Source organism: Gracilinanus agilis, chromosome 3 (assembly GCF_016433145.1).
Source record: "Gracilinanus agilis isolate LMUSP501 chromosome 3, AgileGrace, whole genome shotgun sequence".
In the NCBI taxonomy this organism is placed as follows: domain Eukaryota; kingdom Metazoa; phylum Chordata; class Mammalia; order Didelphimorphia; family Didelphidae; genus Gracilinanus; species Gracilinanus agilis.
Genome location: NC_058132.1, coordinates 340,961,340 through 340,976,604, shown reverse-complemented (window position 1 = coordinate 340,976,604; position 15,265 = coordinate 340,961,340). Strand labels below are relative to the sequence as shown.

General features: G+C 36.9%; 1 protein-coding gene and 1 pseudogene across 1 annotated transcript in view; one reads left to right on the top strand and one right to left on the bottom strand.

Moving 5' to 3' along the window:
• The window catches only part of SEC22A (SEC22 homolog A, vesicle trafficking protein), a 63,174-nt gene that overhangs the window by 37,967 nt on the left and 9,942 nt on the right, over positions 1-15,265 (top strand). The window contains exon 5 of the mRNA XM_044670045.1: positions 10,935-11,050. Coding sequence (XP_044525980.1) covers positions 10,935-11,050 — 116 coding nt within the window. The remainder of the gene's footprint in view (positions 1-10,934; positions 11,051-15,265) is intronic.
• LOC123239141 lies at positions 775-7,683 on the bottom strand (annotated as a pseudogene).

Genomic DNA, 15,265 nt, shown 5'->3' with positions numbered 1-15,265 from the left:
GGCCCCATATTATCCTTCTATTTGACAGCAGGTTGTTATTAAGATAAACAAGAGTTTATAAAAAGAAAGAAAAATACCCAAATGAAATTTTCTTCTCTTAACAAATGGATTTCTGCTTTTCAGTGTGCTGGATAACTGGTGTTGGAAAATTGTTTAAAAATTGAGCAGCTTACAAAGCAATTCATGAATCTTGAGCTACTTATTAATTCACTATGAGAACAACTTCTTTTGATATTAATTTAAAATTAGTTTTTAATTCAAATTCAGCATTGCATAATCTTTTCTTTATAGTCCTCTGAGTTTTAATATTTTTCCCATTTAAAAACTTATAAATGGAAATAATTTACTTTTACCTTGGAGTTTCTGGATGTTCTGGTTGTTCAAGAAGCCTTATTTTCTAGTCTCTTCTTCATAGCAAAGCTTCTTCCTTTTCGTTTGTTTTTCCCTTTGTTCATATTTTCACTTTCTCCTTTATCTCTGATTCTTGTTTTCTTTTTCTCACTACACTACTGTTCTTTCCATGAAGTTTCATACCTTCAATAATATGTGAAGAACTTCTCAGTAGAATTTTTGTGACTGACTCTTAGCCCTCTATAGATTTTTTCTTTTCTTTCCTTTTCTTTTTTGACAAGCTAAAACTTTTTTATTAAAAAAATATTTAGGGCTTGAAGGTAGGCAGAGAAGTCTACGTATTTACAAACTGGAAAGGAGGAATCCCTCCCAAGTCTAAGACCATTGCTGGGTAGGGACGCAAGGGGGTGATCAGAACACCGCTTACTTCTTGGACAGCTTTACTTGCTTGTACTTGGGTAGTGCCCACTTGAAGCAAATAGAGTCCACTGTTATGGGTGACTTCTTGTTCTGGGTACTCTTAAGGTGTGACACAGATGATATGCTGCCCCTTCCAGTACTTGACCCTGTTGAGTGACTGCAGAGTGCTGATGAAGTCATTTTGTGTGATGCTGGCCATCTGGTTGAGGTCTTTGATGGATAGTGTACCCTGAAAGTCCCTCAGGATTTCCAGTAGCACCCAGGACCAGTAACTCTGATAGCTCAGTTTGCCAAGGTTTGACAGTGACTTCTCTGGAGAACCCATAGTATTCTCCTTGGACAGTTTGTAACTGAAACCAATGAAGAACTTGCCATAACCTTGTTGCTGATATGGGGGGAGAGTCAGGATACAGGCCACATTATTCCCATCTGGGAACTCCTTCACCTTAGAGAAATAGCCCACAATGTGGGCTCCCTGTCTGTCTACCTCTGTCAAGATGTAGAAGACAAATGGTTCTACATCAAAGTACAGGGTCTTGTGATCCAGGAAGAGCTTGGCCAACAGACACAGGTTTTGGCAATAAATCTTATGGGCCTTGCCATCTACTTCATACACCAAGATATTGTTCTTTCCGTAGATTTCCTCACTAGGTGGCTGTCTCCACTGGCACTGCCTCAAATGGAAATGATAGTTCTTCTTGAACTTCATGTATTTGAGGCAGTATTCACTGGGCCAACGTTTGGACTGTTTCCCATAATCTTCTGGAAATGGGGAGAAGTACCAGGCATTAATCTCATAGTTTCCAATATGAATCTTATCCACATACTTCACCTTGGTAATTGCCTCATGTTCCTTCTCTAGTGCTGCTGTTGTGGGATCCATCTCTGAGTAGGTCTTCTGCACGTGGTTGATCTTATCATGCTTGCATTTCTGGTTGCCTGTGATCTTGCATTCAGGCTGCTCAGCTAGTTCACTAAGGTACTTCTCAGAGTTCTTCTGAACAGCTCCCTTCACTGACTTGGTCAAGGCCAGCCAATTCTTGTCCACCCATTTCTCCAGCCAATGGTTAAAGGCCTTATAATGAAATAGAATTCCTCTCTTCCTTCCTGGTCATTCACCCAGGACTGAATCACTTCTGCTGAGTGCCAAGTACTAGGACTTCAGCAAAGGTAGGTTTTCTCTGATCTCCACCCTGCCCAGCCAGGCCTTTGGGGAGGAGAGGCCTGGGGGTGGGGAGGTCCCTTCAGCCACCTTTCTCTCCCTGCTCTCAGCCTCCCCCTCCCCTGGGGCTCTGCCCTTTATAGTTTCTTTATGGATGCTTGGTTAGAGTTGAGTCTCTCTGCCATATGTTACTTCTTGGGGATCTTTTCTTAGAGTATGTGCCAGTTGTCTATAGATGCTACCTGGATAATATCCTCAGACAATTTTGTAGACCTTTCAAATTTATTTTTCATACATTCAGAAAATTTTGATTGGCTGTCATTTCTGTATAAGAAAGGCATTGTGCTGGATGCTAAAGATAAGAGAGATGAATAACACATAGTATACAGTCTTGGTAGCAAAGCACTTTGGTCAGTCAACTGACTAACTTTTAAGTGCCTCCTATGTGCCAGGCTTCATAATGAGTGCTGGAGATACAAATGAGGCCAAAAAAGGTCCCTGCTCTGAAGGGGTCTAATGGGAGGACTACATGCTAACAATTATGTACAAGCAAAATAGATATAGGATAAATTGGAGGTAGTATCAAGAAAGGACCGAGATTAAGGAGGACAGGGAAAGGCGTCTTGAAGACAGTAGAACTTTTAATTGAGACATGAAGGAATCCAGTAAAGCTAGGAGGCTTTAGGAGGAGGAAGGAGATCTTTCTGGGCACCAGGGTCAGTTAGTGAAAATGCTCATAGTAGATAAATGGAGTTGCATGTACAAGGAATCGCAAAGAAGGGGATCAGTATCACTGGACTGAAGAGTGTATGGAGGGAGGTCATAAGAATGATGATATCATTATTATAATAATAATAACTAACATTTACATAGTGCTTACTATATGCCAGGTCCTGTGCTAAGCACTTTACTATTACTGTCTCATTTGATCCTCACAAAATCCCTGATTTTACAGATGAGGACACTAAGGCAAACAGAGGTTAAGTGCCAGGGTTATGCAGTTAGTGTCTGAGGCTGGAGTTGAACTTGGCTCTTCCTGACTTCAGGTCTGGTGCTCATTCACTATGCCCTCTAGCTGTCCAGAAGACTGGGAAGGAGAGGGATCAGGTTATGAATGCCCATTTAGTCCTGGAGTTAGTAGAGAGACACTGGAGTTTATTGCCACAGGAGGGTGATCTGGTCAGACCTGCATTTTAGGAAGATCAGTTGGAGTAGGGAAAAACCTGAGGCAAAAAGACCAACCGAAGGCTACTGAGGAAGTTCAGACACAAAGTGATAAGAGCCTATACTGGACTGGGAGCTGTGTAGAGGAAAGATTGTTATATAAAGGGAAAAACTACAGGGCTGTAACCTGATTGGTTCTGGGGAGTGAGAGAATGAGGAGTCAAGTGTGGTATCTGGGAATTGAGCTTGGGCAATTGGAAGATGATGGTTCCTGCAACAGTACCAGAGAAGTTAGGAAGAGGAATGTTTGGGGAGAAAGATAATGAGTTCATTTTTGGGCATGTTGAGCTTAAGGATGGCAATGGAACTTCAAGATGTCCAATATGCAGCTGGAGACTTGAGACTGGAGGTCAGAAGAGAGATTAGGATTAAGCAAGTAGATCTGAGAATCTTCTCTGTAGAGATGATTATTGAAACTGTGGGAGCTGATGAGGTCCCATATGAAGAGGTATGGAGAAATAAGAAAAGAGGGCCCAGGACAGAGTGTGGCCTAGATGAAGATCCAGTGAAGGAGAGTGGTCAGAAAGTTACAAGGAGAACTTGGAGTGACTAATGTGAAAAAAGAAGAAAATTAAAAACAACAACGAAAAAAACCCTAGAGGAGATGATGATGATAGCATTTAAGGTTTGCCGAGCACTTTATGAATATTATCTCTCCTTATCTTCATAATAGCCTTGATAGATGCTTCCATCTTATAGATGGTGAAACTGGTAAACAGAAGTTTAAGCCCAGGGTCACAAAACTAGTAAGTATCTGAGTTGGGATTTGAACTCTGCATTTCTTTACTCCAGGTACAACAATATCTCCACTGCACCACCTAACTACCTCCTAGAATAATAGCATTTCTGTATCTCTTCAAGATTTTAAAAATGGTTTTCATATATCAACTTATTTAATCCTCATAACAACTCTATGAAGTTGAGATATGAAACAAAGCTAGAAAGATAGTTGGAAGCCAGATTGGGAGGAGATTAAAGTTCCAGACTAAGAAATTTCTTTTCTTTTCTTTAAATTCAAGCCAAAGAAAATTAAAAGCATTTATTAAAATAAATTAAAGTAACAACACATTGACAGGTTGATCACTGGAGATTGACAAAGGAGTCAAGATTTTATTGATAACTTTCTTAATGAAATAAAGACAATTTGCATAGGTCCTGATAAGTAAAAGGGAATGGACCATTTCATTTCAGTTTCTCCCCACTTGCCTATATGTGATGTTTATCAGTTTATTATTGTAAGAGTACAAACACCACAGGTATGAGTTTGTGCTAAATAGCTGGTAATAGAAAAGCTGCAGATTGTGTGAAGCCTTCCATAAAAAAGCCTCTCACAATAGAACCTCCCCCAATAATGATTGATAAACTAGGCTAGGAACAATTTGATCATTGAGTTAGCATAACTTTCAATGCTGCCAATAAGTAGAACATAGTAAGTAGCCTTGGAATTCATAGTTTATAGTCTTTGAGTTAGAAGATCATTCGACCCAAAGGTCATTTAATTCAGAGCCCTTGTCCTTTTTTTTCCTTCATTTTTATTGAACTTTTGTTTTTACATCTCCAAAATTTTTCCTTATATCCCTCCACCTTCACATTCTCAGACACCCTATATTACAAATCATTTTTATAAGAAAAAAATCAGCAACACCCATAAGCACATAAATCTGAAAAGGCATGCAGTGTTTCACACTAGACCTCTAACCTCTTCAGAAGTGTCTTTGTGGCCTTGTTTGTTCTTTCTAAATCTGCAACATTCACTTTTGATTGTTTTGTGGTATTTTTTCCCTTTGTCTTATTGTAGTTGTCATGTATATTGTTTTCTTGACTCTATGCCACTTTACATTAATTTTATATATCTATGCTTATCCATATTAATCATATTTGCCATTTCCTATAGTGAAATATTTAATCATGTGTCACCAGTTGCTTAATCATTCTCCAATTAACGGACACCTACTAGTGGTTGCTACTGTAGGCACTTTGGAGTTATTGTTGGGTTTAATTCCAAGACTACTGAGGTAAAGCAATTATCACAATAAAGCAAGTCACAAATATTTTAGCTTCCCAATGCATTTAAAAGTTATGTTTACACCTTACAATTAGGTGTGCAATAAGTATTATGTCTAAAAAACACTATATAAATAATTATACATTAATAATTTATATATTTATATATTAATTTTATATATTAATTTATATTTTATAAATTAATTTATATATTAATAATATCAATAAATTAATATACACTAATTCAAAATACTTTCTTGCCAAAAAATGCTAATCATTGTCTGAACCTTCAGCAAGTCATAATCTTTTTCCTGGTGAAGGAACTTGCCTTAATGTTGATGACTGCTAACTAATCATGGTGGTAGTTGCAGAAGGAGTGGCTATGATAATTTCTTAAAATAAGATAATAATGAAGTTTGCCACACTGATTGACTCTTCCTTTCACAAAAAATTTCTCTATAGTATGTGATGCTGTTTGACAGCATTTTACTCACAGTAGAACTTCTTTGAAAATTGGAGTCAATCCTCTCAAACCCTGCTATTATTGCTTTATGTAATATTCTTCAATATTGTTGTGTTTCAAGGACTAGGGAAGGTCCAAGGAGCAGAAGAAAGGCAGGAATGGCCATTCAGTGGAGCACTCAGAATATATATAACATATGGGGAATTTTTTTTATCAATGGCCTCCTTGAGGAATAGTTTTAGTAATGGACTTTCTAGGCCAGAGAGTGTGTATAGTTTAGTCATTTTATTTGTATAATTCCAAATTGTTTTTCAAATGATTTCAATGATTCACAACTCCTAGTGTGCCTGTCTTCTTATTATATACCTCTAATATTGACTATACCCATCTTTTATCTTTTCCAATTTGCTGTATATGAGTGTTTTTATTTGCATTTCACTGATTATTTAGTTTTATCAAACATTCTTTCATATGGCTACTAATAATTTTCATTTCTTTTGTGAAGTCCTTGTTCATATCCTTTGACCACTTTATTTTTGGAGGATGACTTTTGGCTAGACCTCTCATTCACCAAATGGATATTTCTACGATCTCACAGCCAGGTAGAAGCAAAGCTAAGACTTAAATCCAGATCTTCTGATTTCTCGAGGAACTTTCCTTCCACTACTACCTGTCGTGCTGCCTATTGTTCTATAATTGAGGCAGGACAGTATGCTTTTGATTGTGCTGTTTTCCTTGGCATCTGCTAAGCTTCTGCCATTTTGCTTTGGTTGTCATGTAGTGTGGAGAACCTGCATGATTGGCAGAAGGTATTGTTGTCCTGGCTATCCCACTTCCACAGCCTAGTACATAGCAGATCTTCCTCAGCAGTTTTTCTATATTTATTAGTAAAGTGGGAAACTCATTGACTGGACATTTTTTTTTTTTTGGCTTTGCTTAGCTTGCATACTAGCTAGCAGCATAGTTACTTCTCCCTTATGTTTATCCAATGCTTGTGATTACATGTAGTTCTCTTGCTAACTATTCCCAAATTTGGAACTTGAAAACAGTGCAGGATGGGGGAGGGGGGAAATTCCTTAGTCAACCTATCAACAATTATTAAGTATTTACTATGTGTCAGACAGACAACTAGGTGGTACAGTAGTTAGAGTCACCAGGCTTGAAGTCAGGGAGACTCATCTAAGACACTAGTAGTGTGACTCTGGGCAAGTCATTTCACCCTGTTAGTCTGTTTTCTTCTCTGTAAAATGAGCTGGATGAAAAAATGGCAAATTATTCCAGTATTTCTGCCAAGAAAATCTTAAAAGACATCATGCAGTTGGGCATGACTAAACAACAACAAAAAGATAATGAGGCACTGTGCTAGATGCTAGGGATATAAAAAGAAGCAAAAGATAATCTTTGCCTTCAAGGAGCTTATAATCTAATGGGAGAGACAAAACAAATATATACCAAGTCCATGATAAGTAGCAAATACTTAACTGAGGGAAGGCAGTAGAATGAAAAAGGAATGGGTCTACTCGTAGGAGGCGGGATTTTTTTGATGGATTTAAAAGAAAACAGGGAAGCTAGTAGTCAGAGCGAAAGAGGGAGAGCATTGCAGGCTTAGGGAACAGCCAGAAAAGATGCCTGGAGCTGAGAAATGGAGTGTCTTTTGGGGGGGGGGGGGACAGCCAGGAAGTCAGGGTCAGTGGATTGAAAAGAATACATTGAGAAGTGAGATATAAGGTCAGGATGAGTAGTGAGACAGAGGGTCAGGATAGCAGAGTCAGGTGGGGACTAGGTTATGGGGGCCTTTAAATGCCAACCAGAGCATTTTATATTTGATTCTGGAGGCAATAAGAAGCCACTAGTGTTTATCAGGTGTGGAAGTTGGCCAGTGATATAATCAGACCTGAGCTTTAATCAAATCACTAATGGCCAAATAGAGAATACATTGGGGTAAGGAAAGACTTGAGGTAGGCAGATCCATCAGCAGGCTGTTGCAGTAATCAAGGCATGAGTAGATGAGGGTCTCTGCCAGGGAGGTGGCAGTGTCAGAGGAGAGAAGGGCACACATTGGGGAGATATTGCAAAGGTTGAAATTGATAGGCCTTGTCATCAGTTTGAATATGGGGAGTGAGAGAGAGAGAAGAGTCTAGGATGACTCCCAGGTTATGATCTTAAGAGATTGGAAGGATGATGTTGTCCTTTACAGTAATAGAGAAGGTTGGAATAGGGTGAAGCTTTAAGGCAAAAAACAGTGAATTTGTTTTTGGACATACAATCTATCTCTACTGGACTTCTAGTTTGAAATGTCTGAAAGGCAGTTGAAAATGCAAGGTCAGCAGAGAGTTTGGGGTAAAATAGTGGATTTGATATTGTGGAACCACAATCAGGATTACCAGGATTACACAAGACCCAGCAGCTTCTTCAAGTACTAGAGTGCATGGAATATGGTATTCCAAAAGGCAAAGGACTTAGGATTATAACCAAGAATCATATACCCAAGGAAACTAAGCATAATCTTCCAGGGGAAAAATTTATATTTGATGAAATAGAGGATTTCCAGGCATTCTTGACAAATGACAGGGCTGAAAAAGAAATTGGAGTATTGGATTCAACACTCAAGAGAAGCATAAAAAGGTAAACACAAAAATGAAAAGGAGAGTGGATTTCAGAATCATCAATATAGAGATGGTAATTAAATCCATGGGAGCTGATGAAATCACAAAGTGAATTAATATAGAGGGAGAAGAGAAGAGGGTCCAATATAGAACCCTGAGGGATACCTACGGTAAGAAGATGTGATCTGGAAGAGGAATCCAGCAAAGGAGACAGAGAAGGAGCAGTCAGAGAGGTAGAAGGAGATTCAGGAGAGAGTGATGCCTTGAAAACCTAGGGAGAAGAAAGTATCAAGGAGGAGTGATCAGCATTGTCAAAGGCTGCAAAGAGGTCAAAGAGGATGAGGATTAAGAAAAGGCCATTGGATTTGGTAACTAAGAGATCATTTATTTATTATTATTCCTATTGACTCCCAGAGGAGCATAGGGCCACAACCATCTCACACCAACGGACTCTGTTCTGGGCAACTTCCCCCAACTGGGCCCATGTCATTCCGATGATCTTTGTTTCATTTTCGGCATATCTTTGCCAGGTCTGTTTTGGCCTTCCGACTTTCCTCCTCCCTGGTGGGTTCCAGCTCAGTGCTTGTCCGGCAACGCTGTCCTCCGATTCTCATAGCGTCCTGACTGATGGGACACTGAATTGTTCCCTCCCAGAGTCTGGTATTGGAGATCTTTCAGGCCATCTGATGTTCAAGATGTGACGTAGGCATCTGTTAACAAAGACCTGGAGTTTGTTGGCTTTTGCCAGCACGCGTCATGGACCCTGTTAGAGAGCAATCTTCCAGATTAGGCGATCGTTGGTTTTGTTGGCTTAATGAAGTTGCAGTTTCTGTAGCAAGTGAGATTTTTACGGGGTGAGGTTGCTAGCCTCGCGCCCAACCCTCCTCCTTTTTCAGCCGGGCTTGGGACCGTCCTTGGCAGAGTTATCATTTAATAATGCTTTATTTATAAATTACTTTTCCTCATCACCTTAGCATTGTTGCAACTTGTCCTTCCAGATAACAATACAAATCCCATCATTTTAAAAGTAGGAATGTGATCTGTCTTGATTACTTAGAAGATATTTTCAATGTTTTTAGTGACTTTAAATCATTCTAAAATGTGTGTTAGTGTAATTACCACATGAGAATGATGCCATCCTTACTTAGAATAAATACATGGTTTTGTAGATTCATATTAATTTCTTAAACATGTATGTCTTTAAATAGGTGGATATTACAACATTAAAATAATCTCTTTTTCTCTCAGATAATAAAGGAGCTAAGCTTTCTGAAATATCATACAAAATACATTAGTATTTTCCAGACCAAGATAAACCTTGTTTCCTTTACTTGAGAAGGATGTTATTTATTTACATAATCCATTCTATTCATAGGTACTTTTTTGCTTCAGGCTTATATTAAGAATTCCTTTTATATGTAGTTTTCAAAATTAAGTTTCATTCTCAAAAGGAATGAGAATAAACAACATATAACTAATTAACTGATAGGAAGGGAAAGACCAATCAGGTAAAGTCCTAGAATGTATACTTTTTTCCCCTACTGAGAAAATGACGAAAAATTAGTGTCAGTGGATAAAAACATTTAATTTCCTTTTAATCTTAAAAAGCTCCAAAAAATTGAACACATTAGAAAGTTAATAAAAGTGATATTTCTTTTAGTACTTTCTACTGAACTAAAGAAATTTTTTTGTGTGTATGACCCTTAGGCTTTTGTAACTTTATGAACTGTTTGGAGAATTTTTTTCTGATGAATGGGTTAAGTGTAGGCCACTAAGATTTATACTCTTTGTGGATTAATGATCCAGCTCATTAACTTCTTTGTTTATACTTTCACACTTCAGTGGTCTAAATAAAGTGATATGAATATGGTCCAGTTGGCCTTTTTATCCTTTCTCCCTTTCATGGCCTGAATGTTCATGTAGATAGTTGGGTATTTTTCATATTTGGTTTCCATTGTTTATTTCAGTAAGAACAAAGAGATGACTGGGGCTACAGTTATGTATGTAGGCTCTGGGTTTTCTGTGAAAGACTGAGAGCAGAGCTAAGCAGATAAGAATGCTTTTGTAATGATAAAATAGTGACTTTTTCAGACTAGCATTTTAATTTTGTCTTCAAGTTACTTTCAGATAACCACTAAAACTATGTCCATTAGACTTTGTTATGGTATTAAGTTGACATTGATAGAAAAAGGTTTGGGGTTTTTTTTGTTTGTTTTACCAGTTTATCAAGTTTCATTTGTATCCAGAAAACTTGGATGTGGGGAAAAGCTTTGGTGTTTTGTTCATAAACAAACTTGGTGTAATTTTAAAATGGTTCATTTAAACCTTTTCAGAAAAGTAGAGCTTGTAAAACAAGTTCTTAATTGAAGTGACTTATCTGGTTATTAACTGTGTGAACCTTTTAAACAAACTTCCTTCTTACCAATTTTTCAGCAGTTTTAAGTCATCTTTTATACTTCATAGACAAAGTGAAATACTTTCAGGTTAAATGTGTATTAAAATGTATGAGAGAAAAGGCATCCATTTTGGTGTTTAGAAAAGTAAATTTTTATATTATCATGCATTTTCTTCATTTTACTAGCATATCCAGTTTTTCACTTATACTTATGATCAATTGCTTTTTTCTTACTTAGATTTAGATATAGTTGAGATAATAGTGCTTGTTTTTGACCATTTTTCTTTTTCTTTCTTTTTTTTTCCCCAGCTCACCAGCGACTGGAGCCAGTAACTCTGTCAGGAATTGTGGCATTTATTCTTAGTCTCTTATGTGGGGCTCTGAATTTAATTCGAGGTTTTCATGCCATAGAAAGTCTCCTACAGGTAATATGCCATATTTATAACTTTATAGGAAATAGTTACTTCTAATTATAATGTGTGGTAGAATTCTAAGTATCTACTATGAGAATGTTCTGTTAGAAACTAGATTTAATGGACAATTTATGACCTCAAGGACTTTCTGTCCAATAGATGGAGTATGTATGACATGTATACAAATAGGTGCGTTAAAAAGTAGTATGTGATGAAAGAAACTTGAAGAAGATAGAGAGAATGGGAGATAAAATATTCAGAAACAGCGAGTTTTAATAAATGAGCAATCTAGCTTCAAAGTGCATTACTACCCAAGACTTGCTCTACTATCCTCACATAGATATTGATACTTGGGTTAACATGGAGAAAACTGGTAGAACAAGATAACTCCAGTGGCCCAGAGAAGCATGCCCATTATATGGAAATACTGAAGGGATGATCTTGTCCCCATTCACATTTTTCATATTAATTTTTCCTCAAAGATCTGGCCAGTTATAATTCAGATCTTTTGTGAACCACGCTGGAATGTGTATTGAGTGTGAGGTTTTGCTTTCCATCTGCTAATTGTATAGAGATAATATTTATCACATAACTATTTAGAGCAGAAGTTCTTCACTTTTTCAACTTATTTATGCCATGGCATCCTTTGGCAGTCTGGTGAAATCTTTAGACTCTTTAGAATATGCATAAAATAAGAAGGATTATAAGAGACTCTACCATTAATATTAAAATACATTCATCAACATATTTTTTAAAAGTTCACAGACCCCTGCTTAAGAACTCATTTGAGAGGGTATTTGCTACTAGATATTCAGGGATAGGCAGGACTGGCATTTTCAGTCAGTCATCAAGCATTTATTAAATGCTTGCAATGTGTCAGGAACTGTGTGAAGTGCCAGAGAACCTAATCATTTGTCCAATCCTTGGAATTAACTCCATGAACCCAGGATTTAATTTAAAATTGTTGGCATTATATGTGTAGTTTTTTGAAAGGTAGCAATATGTAAGCCATTAGTTCAAAGTTCAGTTTATTGTAAGGTCTTGGTCTGTTTGCAATTTGTGTTCAGAAAAATGATTACCACCCTATTTATCTTTTAGGCTGTTACTTTGCCAGGGACATATTTAAAAACAAGTATACTATATAGCTCACACCATTTTTATGTATACTTATGTATTTGTACTGTTGATCATTTAATATGACTTTTTTTAAGGATGATGAAACAAGGATTGATAGAAACAATAGTCTTCTTGGTTTTCTCAGATAAAATAGGAAAGAGAAGAGGTTAAAACATGATTGAGGTCTGGGATTTTTTACGGTGGGTAGAAACAGCTTGCATTTGTAATTCACAATTTGTTTCTAGAGAGGATATATAGTATGCATTAACTAGTCAGATGAGTTAGTCATTTCTTAATACTTCTCTGAAGTTATAAATATGAATAAATTTATTATAAACTGACACATTATGGAAATGAATATGATTTTTCCAGACTGAGTTTATAAATGTTATCTTTTTTTCTCCAAGGAGCACTGTTGAGAAAATATATTGGTTGGATTCCAAGATAGAAATGATCTGTTTGCCTCATTTTCTATTTTAAGAAAGTGATTTGCAATGATTACCAAAAAAATAGCACCCAGAAATCAGGAGCACCTAATATTGCTGTCACTCTTAGTTTTTCTTTGTTCAACAGAGAAATGTTACTCAATTTAAAATGTTAAAGGAAGTTGTTACTTTTAAAAAAAACTCTTGATTTCTGTTCTAATAACAACTTCAGGATTGAAGGGCAAGGGCTAAGCAAAAGAAGTTAAGTGACTTACCAAAGGTCACACAGCTATGGAGTCTCTGAGGTCATATTTGAACCCAGGACCTCTTGTCTCCAGGTCTTGGCTCTCTATCTCCTCTGAGCTACCTAGCTGCTCCAAGTCTTTATACTCTTTAGGACAAGCTTAACAGAAAGAGTTCTTTGATTTCTTTATCACCAAGCATCAATCCTGAGTAGTATTTTCTTGAAGATGTATATTTTGCATCCATGACTTGTTTAGTGGACCTGTTTGATGCATGTTTTGGCTGATGACTGTCTGATGATTCACAAAAGTGAACTTTTCTCTTATATCTGCATGACCTTTTTCTTTTTCATTTTATATAGTCCATCTTTTATAGCTTTGTGTATCCCCACAGTTTGCTCTTCCCCATACCAACATTTCCTATGCTGTCTATATTTGTTTGTCTTTTAAAATGTGAGTAGAAATGTAGTTTTTAATAGCATAATTCAACTCAGTATTTTTTATTCATTCATTTAACATATATTACAAATATAGTTCCACGCTAGGTCTGCAGGAGAACAAAGTAAGTGTAAGATACAGTCCTTGTGAGTGTGCTAATGAAAATGATTTAATGAGAGGGAGGAGATTACACATGAGGAAAAATTTAATTAATAATATAAGACAATATATGTGATCAATGTAAACAAATCATATATAGGCCAGAAGTTGTTTATCTAGGGTTCGTGAACTTGTTTATTTGTTTGCCCAACGCTATGTTTTTATTATTATTTTTTAAATTTTTATTTAATTGATTAAGAAAAATTTTCCATGGTTACACAAATCATGTTCTTTCTCTCCCCTCCTCCCATAGCCAACATGCAATTCCACTGTGTTCTATATGTATCATTGATCAAGACCTATTTCCATATTATTTATATTTGCACTAGAGTGATTATTTAGAATCTACATCCCCAGTCATATATCCCCATCGACCCATGTAATCAAGCAGTTGTTTTTCTTCTGTGTTTCTACTCCCACAGTTCTTCCTCTGAATGTGGGTAGCATTCTTTCTCATAAGTCCCTCAGAATTGTCCTGGATCATTGCATTGCTGCTAGTAGAGAAGTCCATTACGTTAGATTGTACCACAGTGTATCCATCTCTGTGTATAATGTTCTCCTGGTTCTGTTCCTTTCACTCTGCATCAATTCCTGGAGGTCATTCCAGTTCACATGGAATTCCTCCAGTTCATTATTCCTTTTAGCACAATAATATCCCATCACCAACAGGTGCCATAATTTGTCAAGCCATTCCCCAATCAAAAGGCATCCCCCTAGACTTGAAACTACCACACCAATGCAACTATCAGCAATTTGGAAATAGGTCTTGATCAATGACATGTTAAAACCAGTGGAAATGTGCATCGGCTATGGGGGGTGGGTGGGGGGGGGTGAAGGGGAAAGTAAGAGCATGAATCATGTAACCATGTTAACTTTTCTAAAAAAATATTATTAAATATTTTTTAAAAAGGGCATCCCCTCATTTTCTGATTTTTTTGCCACCATAAAGAGTGAACTTGTTTTTTTAAATGTTATAATTACATTTCTATATAATTTATTTCTTCTGTCTTTTATGTATTTAAAAACATTATTCTGAGAAGGGATCCATAGGCTTCACAGACTTTCATAGATGTCCATGACACAAAGAGGTTAAAAATCCCAGATACAGTCAATAAAAATGAAGCATTTGTGGGAATCCAGAAGATGAAGAGATCAACATGACATGGAGTGATCAGGGAAGTTTCATGGAGAAGGAAAAAGGAACTTATCTTGATTTTATGAATTACTAAGATATTTAAGGGGAAAAGAAAAGCAGAGCTGCATTTAAAGCTGCTTTTAAAATATCGAAGGAAGAATCAAATCTAATGCAGGTCACCCAGATATGGGGATTTCTTAGACTCAGGAGAGGACTGAATTGGAATTAGAGACTGGGTTTATTTACTGGCTGAGGAAGTACCCTAAGTGTATCCTCAGGCCATCATGATATTTAGTTTTTTCTTTTCCTTGCCCAAGGACATTGTGGGAAGGTCCTTCAGAAGTACTGTATTGATATGGAACAGGACTAAGTTCCTCATCCTATGCATCCTGCTGATTGAACTTCCTGTGAGCTGTGCCAAAAGATTTTACTTTCCTCTGGCATACAATGCAACTCCTTTCTTGGTCTCCTCAAAGATTACAATGTCCAACTCTCATTGGAAACATTTTCATACTCTTTACTCAGACCAACTACTTTATATGCTTCCAGACACCAAAGTACAGGCCCTATTTTTTTTTCTGCTTTAACTTTTAATGATGTTTTGTTGTTAAATAGTTTTTCAGTTGTGTCCAAATCTTCCTGGATTTATTTGGGGTTTTCTTGGCAAAGAAGTGTGTGGTTTGCTATTTCCTTCTCCAGCTCCTTTTATAGA